The 24,935-nt window shown below is 43.6% G+C and overlaps 1 protein-coding gene across 3 annotated transcripts; it reads left to right on the top strand.

The window, feature by feature from the left end:
* Positions 1-1,591: 1,591 nt before the first annotated feature.
* On the top strand, positions 1,592-24,697 carry LOC124147382 (sialomucin core protein 24-like). 3 transcript variants are annotated; one of them, XM_046518082.2, is made up of 6 exons: positions 1,595-1,832; positions 13,537-13,695; positions 18,727-19,164; positions 21,020-21,170; positions 22,257-22,298; positions 23,841-24,697. In XM_046518082.2, the coding sequence occupies exons 1-5, from the start codon at positions 1,745-1,747 to the stop codon at positions 22,282-22,284; spliced, it is 864 nt and encodes a 287-aa protein (XP_046374038.2). In that variant the 5' UTR covers positions 1,595-1,744; the 3' UTR covers positions 22,285-22,298; positions 23,841-24,697. The 3 variants fall into 3 exon arrangements, with proteins under 3 accessions (XP_046374040.2, XP_046374038.2, XP_046374037.2); XM_046518084.2 differs by lacking the exon at positions 18,727-19,164 and adding an exon at positions 16,764-16,808 and having other exon boundaries at positions 1,592-1,832; positions 22,257-24,697; XM_046518081.2 differs by having other exon boundaries at positions 22,257-24,697.
* The last annotated feature ends 238 nt before the right edge of the window (positions 24,698-24,935 follow it).

The following is a 24,935-nucleotide window of genomic DNA, read 5'->3' as shown; positions in this document are numbered from 1 at the left end:
GTGAATAAAGCGAAACAATCACTTCTCGGGTTACCGCGTTTTGTAACCCGAGTTCATGTGTAGATAAAATAAGATAAGAAGATAGTTTCTTATAATGTTACACAAAAGATAGTCATCATATACCACTGTCGAATATAGATAAAAAGACACTTCTCCCTCTGATCGCTATTCTTGTATTTTATATTCCGATACGTATATGTATCGGTGTATAAAAATTAAAATATATATATAAAAGTTAGTCCAGCAAGCGACACGTTCTCGCGGACTTGTCATAACATATGCAAGAGACAGTGTGTAGAGTGCGGGGTGAGATGAAATAGGGTTTAACATCGGGTTCACCATTGCTACATTATATCGACGTGCGTGCGTGCGTGTGTGTGTGAGTGTGCGTGCGTGTGTGCGTGCGTGCGTGCGTGCGTGCGTGTGTGTGCTAGTACAAGACCGGACAAATACCGGTTTTACTATAGCGCTGGACCACTGAGATACCATACCGCTGTTTGTATGTATATAAAATTTATGGGTGTCCCTGATTATTACACTTATACAGCGACGTACCTGCCACCTAACATAAATTATGACCCGGTCGGGGATCGAACGCACATGATCTATGATTACAGCACAATAACAGTTCAGCACAGCTGACAAAATACAGCGACAGTCTTCATTAAACACACACACGATTATACCATTAAAAACGTCATATTCAAAAGTAAAATTAGTCTACTTTTTATGTATCCAAAGAAATAACGTTATGAAAGGAAAAACACAAATATAACGAGAGTAATAACATATATTTCATATGATTTATAGGATATGTCATTGTTGGACCCTGCGTGTCTATGGCAGTGTGAGTTCATAAGGTCAGCTTCAGGTGACCATTTACACAAAGCATACCATTATATAGTAAGTTTTGTTTGTTTGTTGTTTAACGCTGCACTCAGCAATATTCCAGCTATGTGACGCGCGTGGTCTGTAAAAAGTCATGTTGTGTGGTGGGGTAGCCTAGTGGTTAAAGCGTTCGCTCGTCACGCCGAAGACCCGGAGTCGATTTCCCACATTGGCTCAATGTGTGAAGCCCATTTCTGGTGTCCCCGGCCGTGATATAGCTTGAATATTGACTAAAAGCGTCGTAAAACCATACTATTCACTCACTGACTGCAAGTCGTGTGGCCATTGGGACAAATTGCAAATACCCGCGGGTGGCAGTTATAACGCATTAATGTGAGCAAGACACCAGAACACATTTTTGTTTGTTGACGGATTTTATATTGAAAGAAAAATGCTAATTCTGATCTTATTTTGTTGTAGAATAATCACATCACTTCACACACATCATTTTAAACATTAGTGATGTTTCAATGGCCGCTTACGATGACGACAACAATGTATTCCTCACAACAATAACAACATGTTTATTAGACGACGCATGTGATTGGTTGTAATGTTTCCTCCCTTGTATTATATTTCTAAATGCCATCCACACAACACACGCGATATGCTGGTCACAGACGAGAGGCTGCGTTATAACGAGGTGCCCATCTTGACATTTCTTACCTGTCCAAACGTGACACTGATTTGTAGGTCACCCGGAACTAGATGACAAGCCTGTGTCAATCGCCATGCGCTGTACCGTCTGAGTAACAGTCACAAGCTATTTCGCAGAAAACGGCAATATATATATAGGATATAGGATTTTCACCGGGACATAGCGTTTGCAAGCGACTTGACTCGAGTGAACAGGCTCATGATGAAGATGGCATCTTTGCTGAACCCCAAGTGTTTCATTCCTCTAGCGATGTTGTGCCTCGGCTTGGGGGGCGTTTTCGTCAAAGGTGAGTGAAAAATGTCCACATGTTTGAGTCGTCTGCTCCTTGTCGTCCTCGCCATCCCCAATACGCTGTTGAAACGCCACAAATAGTATCGATTATGTGGTTTATTGACTCATATTTCTTATGTACTAATTTGATTCAGTGTCGAAAGTGGTTGTAAGATTTCGTCTCTTTCGCCTGCGACATTCCACATTCTTTCCCCAACACAATTCTGTTTGAATGGCCATGTCGCCCGATGACGTATTCTGTAGCGTTATGCAATACTTTCACAATGAATGATTGACAGCGTTTCGTTCTGTGTTTATTGATTTATTCACCCGATTCTACAGAAGCTGTTTGTGTATACTGCACTATGCGGAGTCCATTTCGGTGCTCTCGCGGGGATATTGCGTCAGTACTGTAAAAAACGGCCTAAAAGCCTACTCACTCACATAGTTATTGTCCCTCACGGGTATTTGTGTTGACAATATAAAAACGAAAAGAATAATGTTCTACAGTATCACATGCCAGTATTTTGTGTTCATTTAAAAAATACCTCTGTCGGTCGGAATCCCATCCAGGAGTGGCTGGACCTAGTTATCCAAATCTAAATATGACGTAGAGGCAATGAACACGTTGGAAGACTACAATGGTGATACATACGTACAAACATACATACCATTACTTGTCGTAAAAGGCGACTATGCTTGTCGCAAAAGGCGACTAACGGGATCGGATGGTCAGGCTCGCTGACATGGTTGAAGCATGTCATTGTATCCCAATTTCGTGGATCGATGCTCATGATGTCAATCACTGGATTGTCTGGTCCAGACTCGATTACTTACATACCGCCGTCATATAGCTCGAATATTGCTGAGTGCGGCGTTAAACAAACAAACAAACAAACAAACAAACCTACCTACCTACCTACATGTACCTACCTACCTACCTACATTTCTGATATAATAGCGTCACAGCTGTGAATGGGACGGTTGGATAGCCTTTAATGACCAAGCGTTAATCCGAAGATATTTGTTTGTTGTTGAAGGCCGCACTTGGCAATATTCCAGCTATCTCATATGACGTTGGCACGTATTTAATATTATGAGAAACGTCCCGCGCAGTCTGTGTATGGTGGCAGACAATTAACCAAGTCATCCAGTCCGACAATCCGTTCTGTGCAGACGCTAATTCGACGAGCGTACGTTGCTTGGGACCTATTCTAACCCACAATCCCCATGACGAGCGTACGTTGCTTGGGACCTATTCTAACCCACAATCCCCATGACGAGCGTACGTTGCTTGGGACCTATTCTAACCCACAATCCCCATGACGAGCGTACGTTGCTTGGGACCTATTCTAACCCACAATCCCCATGACGAGCGTACGTTGCGTGGGACCTATTCTAACCCACAATCCCCATGACGAGCGTACGTTGCTTGGGACCTATTCTAACCCACAATCCCCATGACGAGCGTACGTTGCTTGGGACCTATTCTAACCCACAATCCCCATGACGAGCGTACGTTGCTTGGGACCTATTCTAACCCACAATCCCCATGACGAGCGTACGTTGCTTGGGACCTATTCTAACCCACAATCCCCATGACGAGCGTACGTTGTTTGGGACCTATTCTAACCCACAATCCCTATGACGAGCGTACGTTGCGTGGGACCTATTCTAACCCACAATCCCCATGACGAGCGTACGTTGCTTGGGACCTATTCTAACCCACAATCCCAATGACGAGCGTACGTTGCTTGGGACCTATTCTAACCCACAATCCCAATGACGAGCGTACGTTGCTTGGGACCTATTCTTACCCACAATCCCCATGACGAGCGTACGTTGCTTGGGACCTATTCTAACCCACAATCCCCATGACGAGCGTACGTTGCTTGGGACCTATTCTAACCCACAATCCCCATGACGAGCGTACGTTGCTTGGGACCTATTCTAACCCACAATCCCCATGACGAGCGTACGTTGCGTGGGACCTATTCTAACCCACAATCCCCATGAGCGTACGTTGTTTGGGACCTATTCTAACCCACAATCCCTATGACGAGCGTACGTTGCGTGGGACCTATTCTAACCCACAATCCCCATGACGAGCGTACGTTGCTTTGGACCTATTCTAACCCACAATCCCAATGACGAGCGTACGTTGCTTGGGACCTATTCTAACCCACAATCCCCATGACGAGCGTACGTTGCTTGGGACCTATTCTAACCCACAATCCCCATGACGAGCGTACGTTGCTTGGGACCTATTCTAACCCACAATCCCCATGACGAGCGTACGTTGCTTGGGACCTATTCTAACCCACAATCCCCATGACGAAGGTTAGACTCAACACAGAGATCACTGCGTCTTGTCAGGTCGTGCTGATCCACGTGGTGAGCGCCGTGAAATATACTGAACAAAAAAAGTAAGGGATCGTCAAATATTTTTATTTCTGAAATATGAAATTGTGTGTGCAGTCTTCCCTATACAAAAATATCTCTAAAACTAGTCACGATCCCTAACATTTATTGTTCTGTATGGTTAAATTATTGCGAAAGCGCCCTGAAAACAAACCACACTTGCCCACTCTAAAGTGTGACATGTCTAATTATTTCACCATATCCTGTTGAAGTGAGTCGTTGCTGAATCTTTCACCACTGATAGGCCGAATCAAGGCTTGGTTAAATAACGCGATGTTATCTGGTCATAATATAGCCGTATATGCTATAAGATATACCCAATCATAAAGGTCATTTACGATAAATAGTGTTTACTGTAGCCTCAAGGTCAACACCGATGTTTGAAGTCCATTTTCTGTGTCCCGCCACGGTATGTGCGTCAATATTGTTCAAGCGGCGTAAAACAGCACTCACTCACCACTCTTCTTACATTGGGAGTGAGTGAGTGAAAATTGAACGACGCATGGACATAATTTCAGCCATATAGCGACTCTCACATTCAGACAAACCAGAATCGTCGGGACTAATATAAACCCTTTTCATTCTGAAAGTTCACATATAGATTTTAAGATTTTGTAAGAGGTATAAACAATTATTTTCCTGTTTTGGAATACACACACAAATTAGGCATTGTTGCCTCATAGACCTATAGGTAGAACGAGGCATGCTTGGTTTAGAAATTTACAAAAGATGGCTTGAAGCGTGACAATTACGGATCTCACCGATTTCACTAATGAGGAAAAATATAACTTTTGAAGAATTTGTTGTTATTTTCCTCTCCGCCGAGTCTGGTATTACAGTTTGAGTGTTCTATTAACAATACAGTGCAAGGATAATCCGAGTGACTATATTCCCAGGAACAGTCTTAGGCCTCCACGAAAGCACGTCGTTATGAATGTCGTAATTCAGTGTGTTCTAGATATGGGAGTCTTAGCGCTACAATTGTTTTATGAAACGGGTCCCGGTCGCATTAAATATTGTAGCGACTGTGATATATTCCATGAATCAGATAACTCTGTAACTTGTGTCAACTAACCTTTATCTACAAGTGTAGATAATGCTTAGATTCACCGACATGTAGTGATGACGTGGATGAAGGTGACAAGTAACTGTAGTGTTGTATGGATGTGGGCTAACTCTTAAAATACGGTGAATATTACTCTATTTGTTAAAATGTCAAAATCTGCCCACATTTCCCTGCAAGCCCTGATGCGATCCCTGCGCTGATCTGTCTAAAGAGGACATGTTAAGAGGACTTGGTTTTCGTCAATGTTATTCATACAATTAAAACACAGTCTAGCCTGTTTTGAACATTCAGAGGTTTGGCTATGAATGTTATTTATATGTTTGTTATAAATTGGATGTGTCGTATTTAGATTAATTAAGTTGGGATTGCCACAGTTACCGATAATCTGACTGTAACTTGAGGATTGTCTCGCCGGGAATAGAACCGATTTAGGAAATCGATTGGCGTAGTTTTTTTTCTGAAGTCGATGATGAACATAGCTATCCAGCAAAAGGTTAATACCTTCAAGCTGCTTGTACAACGTTGGTGAAAATAAAAAAACGTATTTTTATATGGATGTCACCATTACGTCGCCCTGAAGTCCCCCCAGACTCAGTCCAGCAAGGTGATGTCAATCCCGAGAACACCCACGGGGAAATACGACGAGCTGCAGCCACGTGGCTGGCTGATTCTAACCTGCAATTTCCAGGACGTTCTTGGATGTGTCTGTGTTTACAGATGTAGCTAAGATTCGCGTCTGAGGATGAAATATCGATCGGTTATCCTGAACGAACTCGCACTCACGTTACTAGCAGGTGGTGTGTGACGTACAGATATATACATACACGCCCCACGCCCCTGTCTCATCCGTCTTCTGCCGTCTACGAATTAATGGACACACCGTTAGATCGTTCGAAGTTTTGAGGTGAGGTGAAGTGGGGTTTAACGTCGCGTTCAAGATTGTTGCACTTATATAGCGACGTGTGTGTGTGTGTGCGTGTGCGTGGCTGTGGCTGTGGCTGTGGCTAGTACTAGTCCGGACGAATGCCGATTTATAGTGCTAGCCCACTGAGATACCATGCTGCAGTGTTAACATGGATTCCCCACTCAGACACAGTATCCCGACTCGGAGCCGACCAGTCCTTGTTTTATCCCCTTTAATGCCGAGCGCCAGGCAGCGTAACAACAAGTACCATCTTTTAACATCTTTTGTTATGACGCGGCCGGGGATCGAACCCCGGACCTTTAGCACTTCGGGCGGAAGCTCGACCACTAGTCCCTCACTTTATTTTGAAGTGAGTCCGTTCTTTGACCGCCCCCGTGGCGTAGTGGATAAAGCGTACGCCCGGAAAGCGTAAGTCGGTGGTTCGATCCCTGGCCGCGTCAAACCAAACCACGTTAACAGATAGTTGTTCCATGTTGGCTCTTGGCATTAGAACAAAACAGTATGAAGGCCATTCGTTGGCCTTCCACATGTTACACAATTGAAGTGGCTATTAGTAGCATAGAGTAGGACAACACACGTTTTCTTTTCAAATACATGAAATGTAATGCCTTGTTTTGTGCATGGCGTGGTTACTGAATTGCAGTTACTGAATTGCAGTTAATGAATTGCAGTGTCTAAAGTCCATGTCGCTTGCAGATTAGTATCTTCTTCCGGGTGTGCACTTGTTTGTTTAGTCCCTGTTTACATTTTCCTGTTGCACGTCGACCGTATACACTGTGATGCAGAATTACTGCTCAACCAGTGTCATGTCAGTATAGCGCTGATAGGCAGTACTATGCATCTGGCAGCGAGTGAGAAAGAGACATGTTGTTTTGTTTTAATTTACAGTAAACAACGGTTATAACGAACTCAAAGTACCGCTAATTGTAATTCGTTATATACGTTGTTCGTTATAACCATAAGTACAGCATATATACAGCAAATGGACGGGACCAAGAAATAGTTACGTAATATTGTATTTTATTTTTAAATCAAAATGGCCGCTGTCACAGCTCATTTGAGTGCAGAATACAACCTTTACGCCAAACTCCTATGCAAAACCATTTGACAAACTGCTTGTAAAGGATGGGAAGGTGTGAGAATAGTCCTTCTTCTCAGTGAAATAAGATCTCCTCCGTGGCCTAGCTGTAGAGCGTCCGCCCGGAGAGCGGAAGTTTAAAAGATGGTACTTGTTGTTACCCTGCCTGGCGCTCAGCATTAAGGGGCTAAAACAAGGACTGGTCGGCTCGGAGTCAGTATACTGCGTCATGGTATATCAGTGGGCAAGCACTATAATGCAGCAAAACACACACACACACACACACACACACACACACACACACACACACACCTCTGCATGCTCGACGCTATAATAATGCAATAATCACACATTTCACCTTGCTTCAACAGATGTGAATCGATATGACAGCACATATATGATATAAGGCATATATATTTATATCGGTCACTGCATTAAAACATGCAGTCTTCATGCCAAGCGGAAAAAAATGTTGCTTCAGTATTCTGTGAAACAAGTTATCTTTTACATCAACCAGGATATTTCCCCGAGGAAACAGGCTTATCAGATGGCTTGAGAGGTTGTTTTTCATACATTCATTTGTTTTGTAATTTCATTATTGATTAATGCATTCGAAAACAACTTCCTCACATGCATAAAGGATTCGAATACAAACGTTTCTATACATACGTTCAGGTCGGTAATGCATATTCAAGCTGGACTAGCTCCACGGGCTTACAACATAATGTTTGACTGCAGGATAAAACCATAATGTGACTATCCTGCAGTGTTAAACCCTGTTTGCTTGTGTCACGTTTGCGGGACCAGTATCATCAATCCCTTATTCATGATGCTGATGAGGCACACACACGATGAGGCCTATAGTAGGTAGTCTGGGGGTGTTACACACACACACACACACACACACACACACACACACACACACACACACACACACACACACACACACACACACGATGAGGCCTATAGTAGGTAGTCGGGGGTGTTACACACACACACACACACACACACACGATGAGGCCTATAGTAGGTAGTCGGGGTGTGTTACACACACACACACACACACGATGAGGCCTATAGTAGGTAGTCTGGGGGTGTTACACACACACACACACACACACACACGATGAGGCCTATAGTAGGTAGTCGGGGTGTGTTACACGCACACACACACACGCGATGAGGCCTATTGTAGGTAGTTTGGGGGTGTTACACACACACACACACACACGATGAGGCCTATTGTAGGTAGTCGGGGTGTGTTACACACACACACACACACACACACACACACACACACACACACACACACACACACGATGAGGCCTATAGTAGGTAGTCGGGGGTGTTACACACACACACACACACACACGGTGAGGCCTATAGTAGGTAGTCGGGGGTGTTACACACACACACACACACACACACACACGATGAGGCCTATAGTAGGTAGTCGGGGTGTGTTACACACACACAAACACACACACACACGATGAGGCCTATAGTAGGTAGTCGGGGTGTGTTACACACACACACACACACACACACACACACACGATGAGGCCTATAGTAGGTAGTCTGGGGGTGTTACACACACACACACACACACACGATGAGGCCTATAGTAGGTAGTCGGGGTGTGTTACACGCACACACACACACGCGATGAGGCCTATTGTAGGTAGTCTGGGGGTGTTACACACACACACACACACACACACGATGAGGCCTATAGTAGGTAGTCGGGGGTCGTTACACACACACACACACACACACACACACACACACACGCGATGAGGCCTATAGTAGGTAGTCTGGGGGTGTTACACACACACACACACACACACGATGAGGCCTATAGTAGGTAGTCGGGGGGTGTTACACACACACACACACACACACGATGAGGCCTATAGTAGGTAGTCGGGGGTGTTACACACACACACACACACACACGATGAGGCCTATAGTAGGTAGTCGGGGTGTGTTACACACACACACACACACACACACACACACACGATGAGGCATACAGTAGGTAGTCGGGGTGTGTTACACACACACACACACACGATGAGGCCTATAGTAGGTAGTCTGGGGGTGTTACACACACACACACACGATGAGGCCTATAGAAGGTAGTCGGGGTGTGTTACACGCACACACACACACGCGATGAGGCCTATTGTAGGTAGTCTGGGGGTGTTACACACACACACACACACACACACACGATGAGGCCTATTGTAGGTAGTCGGGGTGTGTTACACACACAAACACACACACACACACGATGAGGCCTATAGTAGGTAGTCGGGGTGTGTTACACACACACACACACACACACACACGATGAGGCCTATAGTAGGTAGTCGGGGTGTGTTACACACACACACACACACACACACACGATGAGGCCTATAGTAGGTAGTCTGGGGGTGTTACACACACACACACACGATGAGGCCTATAGTAGGTAGTCGGGGTGTGTTACACACACACACACACACACACACACACACACACACACACACACACACACACACACACACACACACACACACGATGAGGCTATAGAAGGTAGCCTGGGGGTGTTACACACACACACACACACACGATAAGGCCTATATTAGGTAGTCGGGGTGTGTTACACACACACACGATGAGGCCTATAGTAGGTAGTCTGGGGGTGTTACACACACACACGATGAGGCCTATAGTAGGTAGTCGGGGGTGTTACACAAACACACACACACACACATACACACGATGAGGCCTAAGTAGGTAGTCGGGGGTGTTACACACACACGATGAGGCCTATAGTAGGTAGTCTGGGGGTGTTACACAAACACACACACACACACACACACGATGACGCCTATAGTAGGTAGTCGGGGTGTCACACACACACACGATGAGGCCTATAGTAGGTAGTCTGGGGGTGTTACACACACACACACACACACACACACACACACACACACACACACACACGATGAGGCCTATAGTAGGTAGTCGGGGGGTGTTACACACACACACACACACACACACACACACACACACACACACACACACGATGAGGCCTATAGTAGGTAGTCGGGGGGTGTTACACACACACACACTTTTGTGTTTCATAGCACGATAAATAAACATAGTTGCATTTCCGGTAGTTTCTGTACAATACATGTCATTGATTTACCAAATGTGTTCACATTTGGATTGTGGTAGAACTTGTCTTTTAGATATTGTGCTCTTAAATCACCATACACTGGACACACACATACTAGTGTTATTCATCTTCAATACAACCATCTTACAAATGCTACAAAGTCTATGTTCTCTTAAAATACCTACATATCTGTCTGTTTGAATAAAAATGTAATTGGAGCTACAACGAAATAGAGAAAGAGCTTTTCTAAACGTGGTTTGTTTGTTCGTTGTTTGACGCCTAACTCAGCACCGCCAATGTCAATCACTGGATTGTCAGGTCCAGACTCGGTTATTTACAGACTGCCGTCATATAGCTGGTCTATTGCTGAGTGCGGCGAGTTCGTGTATATACAGCAGAACATGGATATAACAAAGTGTCTGGAGAAATGAGTTCGTTATATACGTATATATGTATTTGTACTGGTAAACTTTCAAACTTCCCAGAAGTTATAGTAAGCATGGAACTGATTAAAAAAAATGTTCATATTTGAACAAGGGGACACGGGTGGCCCTGTCGTCTAAGGCGCTGCGATTCGCTGTGCAGAGTTGCGTCCCTTGGGCACGCCAGGAACCTATGATTGTGGGTTCGAATCCCGGTTCGCCCCGATTATGTTTCTAGGTTTGTCAGCACTATACCCGTGCTCGTGGGTTTCACCGCAGTAGCAAACGTCCTGCATTACTTCGGGCTTTCCTCCCACATTAAGCTAACACGCCGTGATATAACTGGAATACTGTTAAAAGCCGCGTTAAACCCAACTCACTCACAATCTGCCATTGTCAATACTTTCCCGTTTTATTCCTTTTGATAACATGATCACACATTGCAGTACAGGAATGTTGGGATGGACGAAGGATTGAACTGATAATCATTATGCGTCTATCCACACGCATGTACGTGTACATCAATACATGTTTGGGACTTTAGTCAGCTGTCGCGTCACCTTCCAGGGACAATGGTAAAAGCCGATACACATACCGTATTCTTTCAAAAATAATAAATACATGTCCAGGGTCCTGTTTTATCACTGTTGTAAGGGATCTTCAGCAACCCATAAAAGGCGGCTGTGCTTGGCGTAAAAGGCGACTAACGGATCGGGTGGTCAGGCTCGCTGACTTGGTGGATGCATGTTATCGATCCCAATTGCGTGGATCGATGTTCATGATGCCAGTCACTGGATTGTCTGGTCCAGGCTCGATTATTTACAGACCGCCGTCATATAGTAGGAATATTGCTGAGTGCGGCATTCAACGACAAACAAACAAAACTCTGTATGCCAATTTATTAGAGACTAGCTTATGCAACAACGTACTTCAGATATTCAGCACCGGGTCTACAATTACTCCGGGCTTGGAAGAAAATAGGTTCGCATCGCTAATTACATGAAATGCGGTAGTTGTACAGGCATAACCTGCTGGTCACGTGGTTAGGACGTGAAGAGATAACGGTGACGCACGCCGCGGCTGATGTCAGCCAGCTCGCTCGCCATTGTTTAATTCCGGGTATGCATGTTCATTAGAAATGGACAGTTGATGGAGATCGATCCCACAACACATCTACAACTGCTTTAAATAATATTGTTCTGAAACAACGGGCATGTACTGTAGTGAGAAAGACTTGTGTGACATATTCAAATGCTGCATATGCTATGCTACACTATACAGGCGCCTGCATATGCTACACTATACAGGCGCCTGCATATGTTCAAAGACGACATGCTAGATTCAATCAAAAAAAAATATTGATAAAACTTTGATCGCTCTTATACTAGTTCTTGTTCTAGTTATACACCAGTTATACTAGCTCTTATACTTGCCCCCAACCCCCAACCCCCCACCCCCCAACCCCCCCCACCCCCCAACCCCCACCCCACCCATACACCCCCCCACACACACACCCTCAAGAAGAAAAAGAAAATACAACAACCCCAAAATACTAACAAAAACAAAACCTTCTTATACTAACTATCAAAATACTAACAAAATACTAACAAAAACAAAACCTTCTCCTCAACACGCATACACAACGGGCAGATTGGGTCCCCAGCAGTCTATGCTGATCGAGGCTTCTAAATGGATAGGGTGGTCAGGTTTGGTGACGCAGTTGATTACGTTCTAGATGACGTGGGTCGTTGCTCACAATATCATTCACTGAATTGTCTGGTCCAGCCTCGATTTTTTAGAGGCCGCAGTCAAAAAGTTTGGATATTGCTGAGTGCGGCGTTAAACAACAACCAACAAAGTACGCAAACTGCCACTTGTAAGCAGGTGTTCTCAGGGCCACCTGTAGTCTAGTGGGAGAGTGTCTGGCCGGAGAGCGGAAGGTCGGGGGTTCGAACCTCAGCCGCGTCACACCCAAAAACGTCAAGAGATGACTTTTGATTTTACCCTGCCTAGCGCTCGGCACTCGGCCTTGGCATCTAAAACAAGAACTGGTCGGCTCAGATACTGTGTCACATTGGAGTATTCATGTTAAACTGCGGCATGGTATCTCAGTAGTGATAGCACTATACAATCGGCATCACACACACACACTTTCACTACAATTCTTTCTTTTCGTCAATTGTATAGATCCTGAGGGCCGGATGTCCCACCTTGTCCTTCAGCATTGGGGTGCAGTCCTTTGTGACGACTGTGCGCCAGTTCTAACTTTTTAATTGTAAAAAAGACAAGTGTCATTAAAAAAAACTGTAAAATATTCCATGTAAACCACCCCGCCATCTTATGTATTTACTGTTTGCAAATTTGTACCTCATATGCCGAGGATCCCGGCGTGAGTGTAAATACCGTTCTGTTCTGTTCTTAAGTTCGTCATCTTGATTGAAAGAATTAATATACTGAATCGAAATTGCAGCGTGCCTTGGATTTCAGTGGTTTTGACTGAATATCAAGACTCCAACAGAACGAAAGTATTGAAGTGAATTGCCAGCTCGTTACAGAGAATCTACAACTGATACAATAGTGACGTCATAGTGGTACTTTGAACAATGGTAACGCTTTGTTTATTTCACTATCATTTTCAGCGGCTTCGACTTCCGTGAACCCAACCGGCGAATCTGATAGCACCGGAACTAGTGACCACTCCGGCACCACAGACCACTCCGGCGCCACAGACCACTCCGGCACCACAGACCATTCCGGTAGTACTGGCTCCTCCGCTAGTACAGACCACTCACCCTCAGGTAATATAGATGTCCTTCGCGTCAGGAGCTGGGTGTGTATAGGGGGGTCACTAAATACATCACTCTTGGTTTCTTCTGAAGCTGTCCGTAGCTGCCCCTTAGGTATAATTTCCCAGGATCCTGCAGTACGAAATCAGATATACTGGAAGCTTTCATAAAAATCGCTGACATAATGAATTTAGAAGAGGTTTATTGTTGTCATACCATTTCCATATGTAATTTACACTCAGCATATGTTTTGGGGATTTCATGTTAGTGCATATTGTTAGTCAGCGTTACATTTCTATGTTTAAAGGAGGGTGTAGCAGTGATGCGAATCAGTATGTACTCAATGACATCAACAAATGAAGTCGACGGACGTCTACGGACAGTTATAAACAGTTTACGGACAGTTACATTTACATACAGGATGCGGACAGCCAACGGACAGTTCCAGACCATCTATAGACCATCTACTGGCAACTACTGTAACAGATCACGGACAGCATACAGGCATTTTTTCAGACCGCCTAAGACAGTCCACTTGACGTAGACAGTCTACGATTAGTTACAGTATGCAGACATGGGTCGGACAGTCATAGGCCATACTATATGCAGTTCCAGTCTGCGAGTAGTTAGTTAACAGACATGGATCGGACAGTCATAGGCCATACTATATGCAGTTCCAGTCTGCGAGTAGTTAGTTAACAGACATGGATCGGACAGTCATAGGCCATACTATATGCAGTTCCAGTCTGCGAGTAGTTAGTTAACAGACATGGATCGGACAGTCATAGGCCATACTATATGCAGTTCCAGTCTGCGAGTAGTTAGTTAACAGACATGGATCGGACAGTCATAGGCCATACTATATGCAGTTCCAGTCTGCGAGTAGTTAGTTAACAGACATCCATCGGGCAGTTCACGGGCAGTCTGTATGCAGTTACAGTCTACCATTAGCTACAATCTTCTGACATTCTTCAGACAAGCTACATTCAACATACTAACACATTCGGGCAGCTACAAATAGCCTTCGGGCAATCCAGGGGCCTGCTATAGACAACTTTGGAATAAACTCGAACGTTTCTCTCAAGAAAGATTATCAAGGATATTATGATATTACCGTAAACGCTTCATGTTAGTTAGTGGTAGTTCATGCCAACAGCTGTAAATTGGTAATACCGTGCACGTGCAGATTAAATATACTACTCCACGTTTGATAGGGACAGTCAGATGTGTCTTTCTATTTAAAGATACACTCGACATATAATGAGTCGCTTGTGTATCATGGGGAGATGAAGTATCCCTATCCAAGTGGTGTAGTATAGTCAGACACTCCACACCATAGGACGAAATCTGACACCAACTACAGTAAACGATACAGGTAAATTCTACAATAATTATGCTAAATACCTGATCATGTCCTTGTATCCAGTGTTTTCTTGTTTAATCTTATATAATGAAACGCCACATTATGATAGTTTATCTGGTAAATGTTAGCACCTCTTGTTTCTATTAGTTATATTCTTGCTCTGTTGAAGGTTTATGCACGAAGCTTATCTTCTATTTTATTGCTTTTGTTTTTTGTAGTGCTCACAACTAATACATCTCCATCTTATTGTTAATATTCCCTTTCTGTGACTCCTCTACTGTTCTCTGAATCACTAATAATTATATGCAATCGTCTCAGGCGTCGAAATTCGCTGTGCAGAGTTGCGTTCCTTGGGCGCGCCAGAAACCTATGATTGTGGGTTCGAATCCCAGCTCATCCCGATTATGTTTCTACGTTTGTCAGCACCATACCCGTGCTCGTGGGTTTCACCAAGTTGGTAAACGCCTGAGCCCTGCATCACTTCGGGATTTCCTCCCACTTTAAGCTGACACGCCGTGATATGATGCAATACTGTTCAAAGCGGCGGTAACCCCAAATGACTCACTCACTCACTACTCTTCGTACTAACGAAATTAAAGGGTTCTTAGGTAGCTTAGTAGTTAGCAGTTGTTTGTCCCGCGTTCGGTCCGAGTTCGAATCACATGTTGACTTCGCTGTGATTAAAAGTCAAAGCATTGGAATCTCTTATACCACCCTTGTATAGTGGTGTCGATTTTCTTATATCGAATCAGGATCCGGATTTACGAAATTCTTTATGACCCACCTTCCCCAGGCGACGAGCTGGTACACACAAACAAGCCTGGTTTAACATTCACCCGGCGTCTGTTATAACTACAGGGGGGCGGTCGGGTAGCCTAGTGGTTAAAGCGTTCGCTCGTCACGCCGAAGACCCGGGTTCGATTCCCGACATGGGTACAATGTGTGAAGCCCATTTCTGGTGTCCCCCGCCGTGATATTGCTGGAATATTGCTAAAAGCGGCGTAAAACCATACTCACTCACTATAACTACAGGGGTATACCTGTGGATATTTTACTTCCTTGTTACGCCATGCGTAGAGTAGTTCACAATGATAGTTGTGTCATGACATTAGGTCATAAAACGAACGCATTCCATGCTACACAGCGCGTGTCTTTGACTATTCTACCGGTTATCATGGGTTCTATGTGTACAAGACCCGTGAAGATCCAGGGTAGAATAGGTCTTCAGCAACCCATGCTTGCCGTAAAAGGCGACTATGCTTGTCGTAAGAGGCGACTAACGGGATCGCGTAGTCAGGCTTGCTGACTTAGTTGATGCATGTCATCGTGTCCCAATTGCGTGGATCGATGCTCATGATGTCAACTACTGGATTGTCTGGTCCAGACTGTTATTTACAGACCGCCGTCATATAGCTGGAATATTGCTGAGTGCAATAAACAACAAACAAACAAACTAGGTGTACGTCAGCACGTCATATCTTCATGTTCTGCTATGGCGACAACGTAATTATTTCAGATTCAGTTGTGGACCGTGATTGGATAATTACAGTGTGCAGCGAAAATACTGAACATGTATTTAAATTACATATTTGCGGCAACTTCATTTGGGACTCTCTTTAAACACAATACACTGACCAACTGGACACAGTGACCGTTTCCAGTCAGAGGTTAAATATACTTCCATCTGTGCTAATGTTACATTATATCATCTATATAGGTTCTTCAGAACCGAGTTCGCCCTCAGCCTCGCCGTCAACTTCAGGTAGCATAGCGTCGGTCTGAAACGAACACCCAACGGTCTTCACCTGCATAGCTTGTGCATTATTTATGCGTTTTTGAAGTGACAATTTCCCTGTTTCCATCGTAAAATCCAGCTGATTCTACATAATAAATATTGTCGTGTTGACTTGATTTATAGCTTTCAATTTCAAATCTGCATGATAAAGCCAGTAAGATGCCTTGGGGACATGTGGTTTGCCTACGTAATACGATCTTGAATGCGGAAGTTAAATATTTCTTGGTCCCCCATACAGACTGCTCTGTCAGTGCTGCAAGTATACACACTACAACCAAATGTACTTGTCAGGACATAATTATCCATGCATCGAAATTGTCATTTTATATCCAGCTGTTTTCCTATCATGCAAATTGTGAAAGGTTTCCTTGTGACTAAGGCCTTGTTTTTAATCACGTGGTTCGCTGATGGCTTTCAAAAGTAGGGTCGCGGGCGGAATGCACATTACCCAAAAATATGTTAGCCTTTTTAAGGGCCTAAAGGGGTCATTGTGTGAATGCAAATGAAAAACTTGCTTTTGTTGGTGACCAATAAAAAGGTTACGTCCCGTCTTATGTGACACATTTGGCGGAATAATAATTGTCTTCAAAATTATAACCTTTGTGAAATTGTTAATATCGGCAAAGAGCCGTGATGATCCGGGTTAGAATTGGTCTTCAACAACCATGCTTGTCATAAGAGGCAACTAACGGGATCGAGTGGTCAGGCTCGCTGACTTGGTTGAAACATGTCACCGCATCTCAAATGGCGTAGATCGATGCTTATGATGTGAATCACCGGATTGTCTGGTCCAGACTCGATTATTTATTTACAGACCGCCGTCATATAAATGGAACATTGCCGTGAGGCATTAAACAACAAACAATCAAGCCATATCAGCAAACGAAGCGATTAAACAAAGCCTCCTTGGAATGACACCTCTATCTCATTGCACTGCAGCGTGATCGCACCAACTTCCTGCTTCCACGATAGCGTCCAGTGTGATATATACACCCAGGGTTCAAACTAGCCGCAGAAATTTGGTATAAGACGAGTTGAACTGCATATTTCATTCAACATATTCGACTCAAAAGAAGTTAAACACCCGATTCTTTAATGACCCATGGCAGATTAACTATAGTCATATTAAAAGACAGGGGTAGAATAGGTCTTCAGCAACCCATGCTTGCCGTAAAGGCGACTATGCTTGTCGTAATTATAAGAGGCGACTAACGGGATCGGGTGGTCTGGCTCGCTGACTTGGTTGATACATGTCATCGTATCCCAATTGCGTGGATCGATGCTCATACCAATCACTGGATTGTCTGTTATTTCCGTGTTGAGACTATTTATGTTTAATGTGAAGTTATGAAGTTTAGGCAATGGGGTAGAAACATCTTAACCGCATAAGCTGGATATATTGTTTTAACCTACATTAAAAGGTTACGAAGGGAAACGTAAGTGGGGAATCGGTGAACATTGGGACCAACGTTCAGCTGGCATTCTGATTGGTTAAACTAAGGTGTTAAATCACAATAACCCACCTCTAATTAAGACAGTTGATATGACAATCGCTTTCTGCGTATGTAGGGGTGGCGGGGTAGTCTAGTGGTTAAAGCGTTCGCTCGTCACGCCGAAGATTCGGGTTCCTTGTATTTTATCACGATAACATACCTGGGAGTCTACGTCTGTAGGCGTTTCTCATTAAATATGAATATCAATGACAGGTCGCTCGCAGCATATACCCCCTCCCACCTCCCCCCTTCCCCCTTCCCACCTGTCCTGTTCACCCTCGTTAGTCGACGGTGACTTTCGACAAAGGTAATGTATGTAGGTTTGCAATGAGTGGCTCTTGTTTAAACAGCGAATCCAGCTAACGAAACGGTTTCTATCCCATTAACTACAGCAGTGACAACACAAGCCACGACACCGCAGAACGGGACCACTGTGAATCCCAACGTCACTACTGTGAATCCCAACGTCACTACTGTGAATCCCAACGTCACTACCGTGAATCCCAACGTCACCACCGTGAATCCTAACGTCACCACCATGAATCCCAACTCCACTACCATGAATCCTAACGCTACCACCATGAATCCCAACTCCACTACCATGAATCCCAACTCCACCACCATGAATCCCAACATCACTACCATGAATCCCAACATCACTACCATGAATCCCAACGTCACCACCATGAATCCCAACTCCACTACCATGAATCCCAACATCACTACCATGAATCCCAACGTCACTACCATGAATCCCAACATCACTACCATGAATCCCAACGCCACTACCATGAATCCCAACATCACTACCACCGCCATCAAGCCAACCGGTAAGTATCAACCATTACCAACGAACCGAATAACCAGCCGACCAATCAGTAACTTGCGTATCGTAGTTGATCCAAATGTAATAAGTTGCTAAGCAATCGTCGGCACGTACCTATTTTCGCCCCGATTAAGATCCTTGATCGTACTCCAAGTTGTATATCCATGCCAGTAAGCATCTATGATATGCTCACAGTGGGCCTTTCTCATACCCCTTCAGCCCTTCATCCATCCATGGACCGCCTCCGTGGTCTAGTGGTAGAGGGGAAGGTCCGGGGTTCGATCCCCGGCCGCGTCATACTAAAAGACGTTGAAAGATGGTACTTGTTGTTACCCTGTCTGGCGCTCGGCATTAAGGGGCTAAAACAAGGTCTGGTCGGCTCGGAGTCAGTATACTGTGTGTGTGGGGGGTATTCATGTTAAACTGCGGCATTGAATCTCAGTGGGCTAGCACTATAAATCGGCATCAGTCCGAACTAGTCCAAGCAGACTCACAAACACACACACGTGCATGCACGTCGCTATATAAGTGCAATAATCTTGGACGCGAATGTTAAACCCCATTTCACCTCATCCATCCATGCCTGTCGTAAAATGCGACTAACGGGATCTGGTTGTCTGACTCGCTGACTCGCTGACTTGGTTCATTCATGTTATCGTATCCCAAATTGCGTTAACCGGTGCGCTTGAAGTGAATCACTGGATTGTCTGGTCCAGACTCGAATATTTACAGACCGCCGTCATATAGCTGGAATATTGCTGAGTGCGGCGTAACGCAACAAACAAACCAGTTGTCTCCCACATTAAGCTAACAAGCTGTCTTGCAACTGAAATGTATAACTGTTCTAAACGTCGCTTAAAGCTTATTCAAAATGCGTGCGCCTATAAATGTATAAAGTATCAGTGTGAAATGCAAATACGGTATTCTTTCTTGGAAAGTTTATTTGCTACCTGTTTACATGTTGGTTGAGCTGTATGTGAAGTAAGTAAGTAAGTGTGCATTATGCTCGCTTTGATCGTTGGCCTCTACCCATAAACCGTGTGCACCAGGCTTGTGTTCCATTCGAAACTCGCTGCCCAAGCCCCCCTCACCATTGTTTGTTTTACAACTTTATGTATATGTCCAAATATTAAAGAAATGTTCTCTCAAAGCTTCTTAATTCATTATTTGAATATTGTGTATCGTAACTGTGTATTTTGATGTGAAGTTCAAAACATTTGCCAGGGGCGGTCGGGTAGCCTAGTGGTTAAAGCGTTCGCTCGTCTCGCTGAAGACCCGGGTTCAAATCCCGACATGGGTACAATGTCTGAAGCCCATTTCTGGTGTCCCCCGCCGTTTTGTTGTTCGAATATTGCTAAAAGCGGCGTAAAACCATACTCACTCTCACTCACAAACATTTGCCAAAAATGAAAAAAATATAATTCTCATTCCGATAAATTTCTGTTTGTAGTTTTGCACATTCGGAAAACGCCCAAACATCCATTTGTACTTTATACTTCCACACTTCTTCTGTTCTGTCTACTTGGGCTACGGGTGGCCCAGTCGTCTTAGGCGCCGCAATTCTCTGTGCAGAGTTGCGTCCCTTGGACACGCCAGAAAGCTATGATCGTGCGTTCGAATCCCGGTTCACCCCGATTATGTTTCTCGGTTTGTCAGCATCATACCCGTGCTCGTGAGATTTTCCCAAGTGGCAAACAGCCATGATCTACACAACTCCGGGCTTTCCTCCCACATTTAAACACACGCCGTGAAGTAGCTGGAATAACGATGTAACTCACTCACTCACACAGTACTATACCTCCTAGTTATAAAACAACTTAATAAGAAGAATAACTAACGCTCTCTGATTTTGTCAACAGGTAGCACAACGCCCTCCCCGAAAACAACTCCCGCAACCCACAAATTCGACGGCGGGTCTTTCGTTGGCGGCATAGCTCTTGGTGCCGGCCTCATCGTCATTTGCTTTGTGGTGTACAGGTGTTACGTGATGCGGAAGGCGGGAGGGAATAGGTATGATAAGATGACATAAACTAGCTTGGTAGGCTTATGTTTGCGGAACAGGAAGGGACGTATACGACTGAAAAGAAGAACATCCGAGTGTTCGTATGACAAAAGTTAATCTGTCATGTCATTTGTTTAACTGGTGTTGAGAAGTATATCAACAGACTGAGTCAAGTCTATGAAGGCTAGCGGATCATATTAGCTTTGAAATGAAGGAAATTTGGTGTTAATTTTGTCTCGAGAATCATGTGACGTCAAATTGAGACTGTATTCCCCAAAATATTTTCGTCAGTTACTTTCAGTACATATTTGAGGTCACAGTGATCAAAGCGATAAGTTAAAACAACAAATTTGCTGTATTTTTTATCATAACTATTTTCTGATTTTATACATCAATTTACGTGACATGGTTTTACTCTTAAGATGAAGATAACGTACGTTTGTATCTAAATGGAGTATTAGAAGGTGTCTGTAATATTTGTGTGTATATACATTTATATATAAAGTTCTAGTCATGGCGAAGGTAGTGCCATGGTGTGTGTGTGTTTGCTATGGGGGATAGTATTTGATAGTACATGTTACTGTATATCATGGTGAAAATATTTTGAAGCTATTTGATAATTCCAGGTTGTATAAAATAATTTCGATTCACAATGTTAATTTTATTTATTTTTTTTCACAAGATCGGAATGATTCACGCCTGTTTTTTTCCATCCTGAACATGTAATATTGTACCTGCCCCACTTTATACGACTAAAGACATACCAGTCACGACGGGGGAGTCGTCTAAGGCGCCGCGATTCACTGTGCAGAGAGGCACCCCAGAAACCTATGATTGTGGGTTCGAATCCCGGTTCGCCCTGCTTATGTTTCTAGGTTTGTCAGCACCATACCCGTGCTCGTAGGTTTCACCCAAGTGTTATACGGCTCTCACATTAAGCTGACACGCCGCGATATAACTGTAATACTGTTAAAAGCGGCGTTAAACCTAACTCACTCACTCACTCACCCATTATTGTAATGTTAAAACTTGGTGTTGGAAAAGGAATATCACCTGTGCCCTCTGTATATACCTGACTTCCTATTTCCGCACAGACAACCACCATATGAAAATTTTGAGTGAGCGGGTTCACAAAGGTATTGTATTGGCTGTCATCGCAGTCCTTTCAGTTTGTGTACTCATTTTATCTGCTCGCTTTGTTTAACGGAATTCACCCTGGAAGATGTGATGCCTTGTACTAGTCGTAGATGTTGTGTAGACCATGAGCGGATCCATTGATGGTATTGTTGCTCGAATATTGCTAAGAGCAACGTAAAACCGAACTCTCAAACGCTAAGATCTCCCCTCTTTCGTATACTTCTGGATCCGCTTATGGTGAACGCATGCACCGCCTCATTCCCAGGCATCGGACTCTGTGTATGAACTTCGCGTCAAAAATATACTTATAAAGTTAAAAATAATTCAACACGGGGTTCGAGGAATGTTCTTCAGCCATAAGTATTTGATCGTTGATGTCAATAGAGTTATCTCCCCTTTATGTTCATCGGGTTTTTTTCTGTGAATAAAGCTGAACTTATCTGGTCTATTTTGTATTACCATTATGTAATTACTCTTTAAAACTCCAAGTATCTCTACATGATGCGCTTATAATCATTAGCTGAACTCTATATACTTCTGTGCCAAGAAAGAATATAAATGAGATTTTTTTGATAGTGCCTACGTTATGTCCACTGATGATTGCAATGATGTAGCTTATGTCTGTTATATTCGCCCTTTAATCATGTTCATTTGCATCAGGATATATATTTTTTCACAGCCTAACATCACGCACTACTTGCTCATTAATTCTATTCACGAAGTGGTGTTAATGGTGGGGTGTTAACATCATCTAACATCATTGCTTCTTTAACATATTGAAGAAAATCCCCTCTGAAATAACCAATAAATATGTTTTCACCAAGTACTGAGCCTCTTGTATAGCTGTAGTTGTTTCGGCTCAATCTCTTTAAGCTTCTGTGACTTCTGTGACGACGTTTCAGGGCTACGTCTTGTTCCTTCATCAGGTGCCTTCATCACGTGATGAAAGGACCCGTGAAGATCCAGGGTAGACTGGGCCTTCAGCAACCCTGGCTTGCCGTAAAAGGCGACTATGCTTGTTGCAAGAGGCGTCTAACGGGATCGAGTGGTCAGGCTCCCTGACTTGGTCGATGCATGTAATCGTATCCCAGTTGCGTGGATCGATGCTCATGATATCAATCACTGGATTGTCTGGTCCAGACTCGATTATTTACATACCGCCGTCATATAGCTGGAATATTGCGGTGTTAAACAACAAACAAACAAACAAACAAAACGTGATGAAAGGGCAAAAAGTAGACCTAAAGCGTCGTTATGAAGAATTACTAAACTCAGATCACAAACTTCAGTCTTTTCTTGTCACATGTCTGCCATTTAAATCAGGTATCTCTATTATGTCATCGTTTAGAGCCAGATTGTTTTGATTCAGGAAAGTGTTCATTTTGTGAAGAATCATAAACTAAATTGTCAACACGCTTGAAACCGAGTTATAGCTGCAATATTCCACCCTAAATAACCTGTATTGACCAAGCGATATTTGTTACCAGAAAAATCATAACGCGATGTATGACTTGATATTACTTGTACATATTCTTTTACAGTGAAACCTCGCTACCTCGAACCACATTAGAGGTAGTCATCGATCGGCCTTTTCAATAGCTCGAGTACGGACTTTGTGTAGCAAAACCACATGGTACTCTACAACGTGCACTCGATTAATTGTTTGTGTTGCAAAATAACTTTGATCAAGACGTTGTGCTACTGATGTTGTAGAAAAAGGATTACATTGTGATGTATTTAGGCCATGTGGTACTTTAGCACTTCCAGTCTGATATTATGACTCGATGATTATCTTTAAATCGATATGTCACTTAGGACGATGTCACTGCAATTTTGATGGAATTTCTTTGTCGGCACTATGATCTTATGTCGACATACCGTTAGTCACCAACTCTAAATGTCTCTATAAAGTTCGACCGACCGAGTTTTCACTGTACCTTTAACGCTGAATGACATCATGCCTTAGTTTATGGGTGAGCGAATGTATTGTATATAGTAGCGACCCAACCACTGCAATACAATATAACCGCCACAGCGGCCTCTGTTGACTAAGCGGTCTTATCACTATGCCTGGATTCATTTGTTTCATTGAAAATATATATGGTTAAAAGTAATTTGTTTTTTATCTAACTTTTTTTTTAATATATTGACTCATGTATGTATATTGCTGCCTGCTCATGGAGAAACATGCTCTGACACATTATCAGCGATGACAAGAGGCCTGATATGTTTTTTGTTGAAAATACCTCTGCACGGATATTTGATATTTTTATGACATGCACATTCCATTTAAATACTCTTTAATTGATCGCAGTAAATGTGCCCCATTGTTATAAACTGTACATACCAGTTAACACATTGTTCACGTTTTCATAATAAAAGGTAACGCTTCATACCGCGTCTGTGTTGGCCGTTTGTTTGTTTGGTGTTGAACGCCACACTCAGCAATATTCCAGCAATATGACGGCGGTCTGTAACTAATCCAGTCTGCACCATAAAATCCTGTGATGAACATAATGAGCATCGATCTAAGCAAGTGGGATACCAGGGTATGAAACTCCCAAAAATTTCAGCCAGACCACAGGACTGGCTAGCTGAAATACTTGCCAGCCCTGACCAAAACCTGCCTGCCCACT

The sequence above is a fragment of the Haliotis rufescens genome, unplaced genomic scaffold (assembly GCF_023055435.1).
Source record: "Haliotis rufescens isolate VD_foot unplaced genomic scaffold, xgHalRufe1.0.p SCAF_26, whole genome shotgun sequence".
In the NCBI taxonomy this organism is placed as follows: Eukaryota; Metazoa; Mollusca; class Gastropoda; order Lepetellida; family Haliotidae; genus Haliotis; species Haliotis rufescens.
This window is presented reverse-complemented; position numbering and strand designations above follow the sequence as displayed.

Excerpts from the sequence above, each read along its gene's own strand:
- LOC124147382 (XM_046518082.2), top strand. The coding sequence starts at position 1,745 with ATGATGAAGATGGCATCTTTGCTGAACCCCAAGTGTTTCATTCCTCTA. Across the intron at positions 1,833-13,536 it reads GGGGGGCGTTTTCGTCAAAG|CGGCTTCGACTTCCGTGAAC; the intron begins GTGAGTGAAAAA and ends TATCATTTTCAG. Across the intron at positions 13,696-18,726 it reads TACAGACCACTCACCCTCAG|CAGTGACAACACAAGCCACG; the intron begins GTAATATAGATG and ends CATTAACTACAG.